Here is a 10,076-nt window from a genome sequence, read left to right as displayed (position 1 = left end):
GGGGACTGGAGGGAGGTCGGGCCTGCTGGTGGTTGGCAAGGGGTTGGCTTGGGGCTGTCCTGTGGCTCCAGGGCCAGTCTGGGTCTCGGAGACATGCACCCTCATCCCAGGATCCACACTCGCTTCCCAGGACCAGCAGGCCCCTCTGCCGATGGGGTGACCTGAGCCTCCACTGGCCCTGTCCTGAGCCCCTCATCTCTGTCCTAAGGGGTGACCTGAGACCCCTCAGCCTTGTTCCGAGGGGTGACCTGTGTGCCCCCAGCCCTGTCCTGAAAGGTGACATGCCTGGTTTCCTCCAGGATGAGGACTTCTGAGCCTGGTTCCTGGGCTCCCGTCTGACCTTGAATGGTCCCCCAGACTTAGCCTGGACTGGGGTCTCTGAAGCAGAGCCAGGGGTCCCGGCCAGGGCTGTGGCTGATATGAGTGAGGTTGCTGGGACACCCTGGTGGGGTGGCCATTGGGAGGGGAAAACAGCCAGAAACTTCAACACCACCGCCACAGGCTGTAGGCTGATCCATCAGTTCGGGGCAGCGAGAGCCTCGATCCGCAGCGTGGTGCTGGCTCCGGGGGGATGAGCTGACGGGACACCGAGGTACACTTTGGCGGGACCTGTCTCCTGAGCTCACTGCACTGTCCAGGGCTTTCCCCACAGTGGCTACCGGGGCACCTCGTCCAGGGATGCTCCGGCCTGCACTCCTGCCCTCAGTGCCCGCAGAGGCTCAGGATGAGGGGCTTGGATCTGTGAGGTTTGGTGGGGAGGCCCTGGCCTTGGGGGCCCACAGGCCATGTGGGGGGGTCCTGGGCAGAGGTCTCCTGGTTGGGCCTGGCTCGGTGGCTCTAGGGACCAGGTTGGGCCTTCATCCCTCCGGCTGCCTTCATGTACTGACAGGCCTTGGTGAGGAGCCTCAGTCACTCCAGGGGACAGCGGGCCTGGGGGACTGGCCCTGTGCCAGGGCCACACCAGCCTCACCTCCTGGGCGCTCGTTTCTGGAGCTGGGCCTCGGGTCTGCTCCGCCTGCCCTGAGTGTGGGCTGTGCCCAGCAGGTGAGTGACGAGCCCTCCTGGGTCTCCTGTCCTACATTAACGGGGGGTAACAGGACACGGGGTGTATGCCAAGCCTGCTGGGCTCGAAATCCCTGCTTTCAGGGTGCGGGAGTTCAGGGTGGGGGCTGCCAGGCGCCCTGTTGAAGACCAGAGGCCGTAAGTAAACATGCTGCCCTGGGTCCAGCACGAGAGCTCCGAGGGCCACCAGGTGGGCGGGTGGCAGGGAGTGGGGCCAGTGAGCTGGCAGCCTCTGCTCTGGCGTGGACCGTGGGGGGGGGGGGGGGAGCGGTGAAGAGCGAGGGGCTGAGGGCCGAGGCGGGCAGCTCATCCTGAGTCCGATTCCAGGGTCCCCGAGTGAGAGGCACCAGGGTGTGAGGGACACTGGTGTGAGCGGGGGACAGAGGGTGTCCATAATCAACAGAACCACACCCAGCCTGTTCCAGCCAAGGCACAGGTTTATTGGGAGCCACAGCCCACAATGACGAGAAGGCACACGCACGGGCCTGTGCCACCTTCCCAGACGACCCCGTGCACTGACCCCTTGCCTCCCACTGCTCAGAGCTCAGCCCTTGTCCCGCCACAGAGGAGGCCCCGCCTCTGCTTGGTCTCCCCAGTCCGAGTTTGGAGGTCTTCAGCGGCTTGCAAAGAGCTGGCCCCACGGTGCAGCCTCAGCAAGGAAAGCCGGGGTCTTCCAGATGCTGGCCTGTCGCGGCTGTCACGTGGCTCCTGCCTCTGGTTTGTGTGGCTCTCACACAGCTGGCAGCTCAGCTCTCAGGGATGCGGACAGCCCCACCCCAAAGGGAGGAAGAGCAGAGGGAAGACCCCGTCTCTCCAGTCGTTTCAACAGCAGCGAGAACAGACTTGTCTCTAATGGTTGGGGCGTTGGGGGGGGCGGGCAGGGTCATCCTGCTCCCCTTCCACGGAGGGGCTTCCCCAGCTTTTGGAGGCACTAGGAAGGCCCCCGGGGCTGCAGCATCCCCGCCCGATACTGGGCATCATGGAAAGGCCTGCTGCTCTTCCCAGAGGAAGAACACGTGTTAGATGCCGTTCCCAGAGGCCGCCCTACCTCGCCCAGCGGCTCCACCTGTGGCCGCACCTGGATGCCCGAGCAGATGCACCTGGATGCCCGAGCAGACGAGGCAGACCTGTCCCTCCAGGCCTGTCACACAGTCTGTACACACCCTCTGCTGATGTGAATCTGAGGAGGGCGTCTGTCTGCAGGGAGGCTGTAATTCTGGAAGGCTCCTGAACCCCATGACCGAGTCAGAGACGGCCTGCGGGAAATGCGTGAATGCCAAGGTCATGCCTAACGTTTAGGAAACCTGCTTCCAGGCCGGGCTTTGGAAAATGTTTATTAGGGAGAAGGGCGTCCCGCGCAGGAGGGCGAGGGAGTGGGGTCTGCCCAGCCAGCACCTGACGCCCTCCTGCCCTCTCTAGGTGCCACCGAAGTGAGAGCTCGGCCTTCCAGGGTGGGCTGAGGCTTCCTGAGGACCGAGCCCCAGGTGCTGGGACTCGGCCTAGGGTCCCGCAGTGGCCGCGACTGTGGCAAGCGGCCTCACCTCCTGGGTGTTCGGGAAGATGCTGGGACTTCAGCAGAAGGTCCCACAGGGCGGGGTCCCCGCTGGGTCACTCCATGTCCTCCTGCAGCTCCTGTCTGTGCAGAGCCTGCAGCCTGCTGACCACAGTCTGGTGCACGGCCTCCAGCCCCTCAGTGTCCAAGTCCCGAAGCAGCAGGAGGATGGCAGTCAGGACGTTGTTCTGGGGGCACAGAGTTACTGGCTGAGGGCCACCCCCAGCAAGGCCAGGCTGCCCACACCATACGTGCCCAGAGCCCTGGCCAGCGGCACGCCACATCATGGGGATCGGCCTTCCATGCAACCCACCGACACATGGGAAGATAGGAGACTCATGCAGCCTAAGGTGCCAGCTGCAGTTCTGGGGTGGCGCTCACTGGCTTGGGGGCTCCCTGCACGCCATCTCCTCTCATGCTCACAGCCTGGAAGCCCAGAGTGGCTGAGTCACTGGCCCTCAGTCACAGAGCTGGTCGGTGGTCGAGCAGGAATCAGAAGCGGCCAAGGGCGACTCAGTAACACGTGCTCAGACATGTGTGATGCATGTGTGTGTCAATGTGTCTGTACTCGGTTTCTACCTGCATTCAAGCAGGGAAACGTTGCCATTTCTGCTATGAAAACAGGGGCGTATTTTGCACACGTGGGACTAGGTGAGCTGATTCCTCCTGTGAGATGCCCACAGGAACGGCCGTGGCTCAGCACGCCGCGCTGTGAGACCGTGCGCTCAGAGGATACAAGGGGACTCTGTGGAGCCCCCACCTCCCAAGACCCGCACCTGAGCCTGGCTTTGTTCGTCCCTGTGGTGTCTCCAGCCCCCGCCCCACTCCCACCACAATTCCCACACCCTGGGCAGAGGCAGCCAACAGCCACCCCATCACACTTACCCTGTTCTTGCGGCTGCTCACAGCCTCCCTCTGTGGGAAGGAAGGAAACCGGTCCCGGGCAGGGGGCTTCAGGCCGAGCTGTCCCTGTGTGCTGGTGGGGGGTGATGACAGTGCGTGAGGGCTGAGCAGCTCAGGGCCCGTTTCTGCAGAGTCAGTACCCACAGCCCAGAGCCCAGAGCATAGTGAGGAAGAGACGCCTAACAGTGGCTCTCCCACCCGCAGTACGAAGTCACATGCCCACCACGTGCCATCACTTCTGGAGGGATAGCAGCACCCGACTGGGGGGGGGGAGGTGCTCCAGCACCCATTTCTCTCAGATTCCCTCGGCTGCCCTGCTGTACCCAGGCTCGAGACCCAGGTCAAGGGTGGGGGGACTAAACAAATGATGCGAGAGACGGCGCTTCGCCTGCTGTGCACGGAGCCTGGCAGCCCCGCTGGAAAACACTGTCTCTACAACGTCCGTGACAATCAGACAACTGTCCTCAGGGGCCCCTCCGCTGCCCTGGAGGCCCCTCCAGCTGGTACTCCCTCTGCCAGCTGGCCCCCAGGTGCCCACTGATCCCCTTCACCGAGCCCCACCTCCAGGCCACCCGTGAAGGGTTGGTTCCGCACGTGCACTCGCTGTGCCTGGAGCGTTCTCCGGCCACGAGGGCAGGTGAGAAAGGACCACCCAGGGCAATTTGCTCCCCTTCCTCCCCAGAGAAGGGAGACATGGCTGCTGGCTCTCAAGAGGGCGAACCCCGACAGACCCCCTGCGCACCTCGCCTCCTCCTCGCCGTAGCTCAGCGCGTCCCCTCGGGTCTCGGCAGCGGTGTTCATGGCACTCAGGGCGTAGGACAGCTCGGGCCTGCCGTTCCCCATGCCCTCTCTGCTGGGGGCTGTGACCTCCTCTCCCTCCATCAACGCCCGGGACAGCTCCTCCTCAGTCACAGCTTCGAGGGGAAGGAGGGGGAAAGCATCAGAGCGGCCGCCCTGCATGCAGTCTGCCTTAGAGAAGAGGTGTCTGTCTGTCCACCCCAACAGCCATGCCCCAGCCCACACATGAGCTGGACACATGGCCGGTGGCCAATGACTGCTTTTGAACCTGACTTTCAGCACTTCCCAAAAGCAAATACTCATTAAGAAACCTCAAATTAAAATTTAAAAAGAAACAGCATGCACTGCATTTATTCCATTTGACTTAATTGCCCTGGAGTTTATTTATATTAAAATTGTTCATCTGGGAGAAAATAACTGCACATAAGACAAGGATGAGGAGCCAGCACACAGAGTAGGCGGACAACCCAGAAAAGGGTCCAGCCCTGGGAACGGGCAGAACCGGAGGCAGAGAACAAGGCGCCCTTGGCACAGGCAGAAGCTTGCCTGTGGGCCATGGAGATGCAGGTGAAACGCCACCCCCCCAACAGGTAGAGGCCAACACCAGGTAAGCCAAAGCGGGGAGCACAGAGGCATTACCACCGTGGGTCCCGTGGGCCAGCAGTGACACCATTCGACCCACCCAGGCCGCACATGTATCCAGGGCACGTGGGTGAGTGTGTGGCAGCCCAGTGCGTGTCGGCAGTGGGGCAGACAAGTTGTGCGAGGTTCACCGGAGATCCTGCGCTCTGCACGTGGGGCTGCACCCCCGTAATGGATCACAGGGACAAGCCCGGGGGTCCTTCTGGGAGACTCTAGAGGAGGAGGTGTCTGGGAGGTCCGGAGGGGTCAGGGTTTGGCAGAAAGGGCAGAGGAGGGAGGCCGCGCTGGGGCGCGCTCGGCGGGGACACCTACTCTGGTTGTCCAGCTTCTGCAGGTTGGGCAGGTTGCGCAGGACGGTCATGCGGTAGAGGTGGGGGTCAGCGCCGCAGCACGGGTTCTCGGCCAGCCACAGCACCCGCAGGCGCGGCAGACCCTTCAGGTGGGAGAGCTCGCTCAGGCTGGCAATGCGGTTCCTCCGCAGGTAGAGCTCGCTCAGCTGCTGGCACCGGCTCACGGGCTCCAGGGTCGCCACGCTGTTGACGCTACAGAGACAGCGCCGTGAGCATCTGTCTGATATTGCCTTGTATTACAGAGAGGGAAACCGAGGCACAGGGGTCTGAACCGTGCCCAGGTGGGAGAGCTGGGACTGAGCCTGGGCATAGCTGTAGCCCATTCTTCACTCATTCATCCTCCCTCGAGAAGGCACCCACCAAGGGGCTTGGGCCAGGGATGGGTGCGGTGAGCACATGTGGGCAGCACAGGCATCCACCAGGTGACTGAGGAAGGCCCAAAGGATGAACAGAGGGCGAGGGAGGGACAAATAGGGTGGCCAGCCCTGCGATCAGGAAGTGAAGTCACGGGAGCCTGCACGGGACCCCAGGGCCTATAGTTTCAGAACCTTCGGAACTGCCATACAGGGAGAGTCTGTCTTCCCTGTCAGGTTTACATAGGGGGACCTGCAGAAAGCACTCCAGCATCGAGCAGCAGGGATCCCCAGCATCAGCTGCGGCCCTGGGCTCAGAGTGGGTAGGGGGGCATTCGGGACACATCCTCCAAGGTCCCCAGCTGCCTGGAACCCCAAGGACAGAATTTGGTTCACTCAGGGTTTCCTTAGTCTGTTAAATGCCAATGATGCAAAAAGAGGTAAGTCATCGATGACAGAGCATGTGATAGAGAAACTGGCAGAGTTCCCAGCAGTGATAGAACTGGGTCAGAAAAGGCTGGGGCGCGGGGGGCTGTTGGGGGCAGATGTGGCCACCGTGAGGGTGGCTGCTCATCCCTGAGGGGCTGTACCCACTGACCTGCAGAGAGGGTGGGCAGGGACGCGGGGGGGGCGGGGGCAGAAAGGAGAGTGGGGCTCGGGCGGAGCCAAGGAGCCAGCGGCCCTCCCATATTTTCCTGGGGTTTTCGGGTCATCTAGGTTCCCCTCCTCTTTCAAGCCCCAGTGACACAGAGTGACAGCAGGCATTCAGGTACCTGAGGGTGATCACTTCCAGGCTGGGCATCTCCCGGCATATGGAGATCTAGGGAGGAAGAGAAAGCGGTTGCAAACACTGCTGGCTCTGGCCTTGTGACATCACATCTAGCAGCCCAACAAATTGGAGCCACAGTCAACTCCACCTCAAGGGCCTACGTAGCGTGGCCTCCCCCTCACCTGGCACTATCTATGCAAGAGCACGTGGGCTCTGCATGCCCCCCACCCTGCAGCCTAGATATTCCCTCAGCCTGGAGGAGAAGCATGTGCTCTCTCTCAAGCTTTCAAACAGCCTTGCCATCAAACACTGCCGGAAGCCAACACAGAGCAGTCCTAGCTTCAGAAGCCCTCCAAGGACCTCAGGGAGCTGGACAGAGAACCTTCCTTCTTGCCGTCCCTGACCTACAGGGAAAGCACTGACACCCCTGCTCACCAACACAGCTGGGCCAAGAGGGAGACAGAATTGAAAACGGGATCTCGATGGTGTTAACACTGTGATTCAGTGGGAAAGGGCAGCAAGAGGCTCAGGCGGGTCCGTCAAGCTCCCTAACCTGTCAGGTTGTTGAGTGGTGCAGCCGCCAAGTATCTAAGTGTCTGCCATTCACTGGGCATGAAGCCAGATGTCCCTGACCACAGCAAGTTCACGGTCTGGTCAGGATGCTTCATAGTGCAACGGATTTGTCTTCTGCTGCAATGGTGATGGGTTTCGTGCGTGTGTGTGTGTGTGTGTGTGTGCGCGGGCGCGCGTGCGTGTGTGTGTTTTCTACTAAATATGCAGCTCTTCTGCTACTGCCTGAGGTGGAATCAGCTTTTCTGGACAGTCCAGTGACTCAGCAACATTCAAACTTTGTTTTTAAGGAAAGGCACAGTTCAAGTTACAAAAGCAGATAAGAACTGAATGACTGGCACTCAGGCTCTGCACAAGTTGAGGGCATTCATTCTAGGGGTGAGAAAGAAAAGAAAAAATCTATTCACAGCTCACTCAGCTCCGTGTACTGCCCCCCACCCCTGCCCCATCTCTTCCTGCCATTGGTGGGGGAGCGTGAAGCTGGACGTGACCAAGAGCAGAAGCTGAAGTGAGGAACCTCCTCCTCGGAGACATGAAGTCCAGGAACCCACAGAGGCCCCCAGACCCCGACTCCTCCCTAGGTCAGAGCAGACCGCACTGGGATCTGCTCCCTCTTCGGTGAGATCCGCATGGACACAGGAGCCTCTCAACGACGTGTCTAAAGCAAATGTTTACAGGAATTTAAAATAAACTTGGGTGCTAGAGAATGTTATTTTTACTAGTGGTTCTGCCTTACAACTGCTAAATGAACAAAGCACCCGACGACGGCCTGAACTGGATGGTGCAGTTCTGCAGCTTAACAGTTCCCTTGTGGAAGAGACTACAACTCTGGGATCAGGGATCAGCATTAAATACTTACATCTGTGAGGCGGCTGCCCCTGGGAAAAGAAGAGATATATGCACATTAATTTTATTCAAGGTTAATTTAAAAAATTAGAAATAACTCCAAAAATTAACAATAAATGCTATGGAATATAATGAACAACATAAACTGATGAACAATAACAGATCCAGAGACAGAGAAGCATCGATCAGACTGTGAAACCTCAGAGGGAAGATAGGGGAGGGTGGGGGTAAGGGAGTGAGATCAACCGAAGGACTTGTATGCATGCACATAAGCCCAACCAATGGACACAGACAACAGAGGGGTAATGGGGGGATTAGGACACATATGTAATACCTTAATCAATAAAGAAATTTAAACAAATAATAAAAAGCAAAAAACAAAAAAACAATAAATGCTTACAAATTTTAAGATCCCATGATTTCAATGACAGAGGAAAAGCTTGCCCAGACAACTGACAAAGGTGTCAAAACTCTTTCATGGCAGATTATCAACAAAACCACAGGGTATAGGCTTGGTGCCTGAGGGCGGCATCTCAGACTGAAGAGCAATGGAGGCTGTTCCACTTGCAGGACACAAGATCGACTCGCTCTCAAGGCTGTGGCAGCAGGATCATGTCCCTCATGATGTAAACGAACGAGGGAGTCTTTATAAGAGGCCAAGTTCAAAGGCTAAACATGCAACTCATGAAACACTTTAGAAAGCCTGAATTAGAGTTGCTGTTTCTCCCTGCTGAGAGAAAAGTATGACCAGCCCATGCAGAACAAAGTCATGCATTATTGAAAAGGATGGACGGGACCTTGTGGCCAAAGTAGCACATGTGCGAGGGCAAGAAGAGCTTTTTAATGAACAAGCAGAGCGCCTACACTGCGGTCAATATTAGGGCACCAGTGGGAAGAAGGTCTGCTCTTGGCTGAGCTCCCTACTCCCACCTGAACTGTCCAGTTCACAGTCACGTGTGAAGCCTCCCTCCGAGTCCCCGGTGAACACCTGTACCTCCTTCAGGAGTTCATGAAGCGCTTCTGGTCCTGCCTTGGCCCAGTCAGACCACCTTCCCTTGGAGCCTGCACTGACCCCACAGCACCTATATCGTCACCTCCCAGACAGTGAGTCACCTGGGGGCAGCTCCTCTCCCAGAGGACTCAGTTACAGAAAGGACTGCTATATCCTTGCTGAAGAGTCTCAATTCTCTTACTTTCTCCTAGAAACGGTTTCAATCACCTTAATCTCCCACCTTGTTAGTAGACTTGGTTCCCAATGACTGGCAATGTCAGAAACCAGACCGTGCACAGAGGGACCAGCTGTCCCACTAAAGCTATGGAGAAGCCCCATAACAGTCCTCCAGGTAATCCCAATTGTTTCTGGCAAGGATAGCAGGTTTGGAGCCTGGGTCTGAAACACCGCCGCGGGGAAGGGTGGGGTGTGTGGGTGTGAGAATTCTGGAATGACCTTAGCCAATGCCACCTGAGCTTGTGCCAGCACCTCCCAGAGGCTGTGGGCTCTTGGGACCCGGAAGGCCAGTCTGGGACAGGAGGCCTGAAGGCTGGAGGCGCCCTCCTCCTCCAACCGGCTCCTTAAGAGGCCCTTCTGGCCCCGCCCCACAGGGAGCTGTCGGCTGGGAGCCCCATCTCACGGCGGAGGTGCCCAGCGGGGAAGCCCCAACCCAGGGCGGAGGTGCCAGGCGGAGTGCCCCATTCTAGGGCGGAGGTGCCGAACGGGAGGCCCCAATCCCAGGGAGGGGATGGCAGACAGGGGTCCCCACTCCAGGGCAGGGGTTTGGCAGCGGGGAGGCCCCCGGCTTCCGGGCCTCACCAGCAGTTGAGCTTTTTCACGCTATGCAGCTCCGAGGCCTTGGCCCGGGACAGAACCATCTGGCGCGTTAGCTTCATGGCGATGGGTCGCCGGGACCCCAGCCACCAGCCCGCTATCCCGGAGGACTTGGCTCCGCCGCGGCGCGTCTCCAGGGGGCGGGGCCCGCGTCGTCAGGGGCGTGTCCTTCGAGTCCATTGGCCTCCCGGTGAGGGGGCGGGGTCGCGCCAGCGCAGTGGAGCCGTCTTCTTCCGCCCCTCGGGCCCAGCGCCCGGTTCCGCGCAGGCGCGGCGTGGGAACGCGGGTCCCTGACGTCATTTTGCTGCGACCCTCCCTCAGCCCGGAGTCCCCTGCCCCGAGCCCCAGCCCTTAGCTCCAGTCCCAGCCCCGAGCACTAGACGCGATGCTCTCTTAACTCTCCTGA

The 10,076-nt window shown here is 59.4% G+C and overlaps 1 protein-coding gene across 2 annotated transcripts; it reads right to left on the bottom strand.

The window, feature by feature from the left end:
• Positions 1-1,487: 1,487 nt before the first annotated feature.
• On the bottom strand, positions 1,488-9,797 carry CFAP410 (cilia and flagella associated protein 410). Of its 2 annotated transcripts, XR_011470341.1 has the most exons (8): positions 9,656-9,797; positions 7,859-7,877; positions 6,434-6,480; positions 5,270-5,499; positions 4,260-4,431; positions 3,500-3,590; positions 2,604-2,802; positions 1,488-2,318 (listed from the first exon to the last, which is right to left on the bottom strand). XR_011470341.1 is itself a non-coding variant. In XM_070407090.1 (7 exons), the coding sequence occupies exons 1-7, from the start codon at positions 9,730-9,732 to the stop codon at positions 2,671-2,673; spliced, it is 768 nt and encodes a 255-aa protein (XP_070263191.1). In that variant the 5' UTR covers positions 9,733-9,797; the 3' UTR covers positions 2,379-2,670. The 2 variants fall into 2 exon arrangements, 1 of the variants encoding a protein (XP_070263191.1); XM_070407090.1 differs by lacking the exon at positions 1,488-2,318 and having other exon boundaries at positions 2,379-2,802.
• Between the last annotated feature and the right edge of the window lie 279 nt (positions 9,798-10,076).

This window comes from Myotis yumanensis, unplaced genomic scaffold (genome assembly GCF_028538775.1).
Source record: "Myotis yumanensis isolate MYYU_CA2020_CCGP unplaced genomic scaffold, mMyoYum1.0.hap1 SCAF_2, whole genome shotgun sequence".
Taxonomy (NCBI): Eukaryota; Metazoa; Chordata; class Mammalia; order Chiroptera; family Vespertilionidae; genus Myotis; species Myotis yumanensis.
The sequence above is the reverse complement of the archived record's forward strand: the minus strand, read 5'-3'. Positions and strand labels throughout refer to the sequence as shown.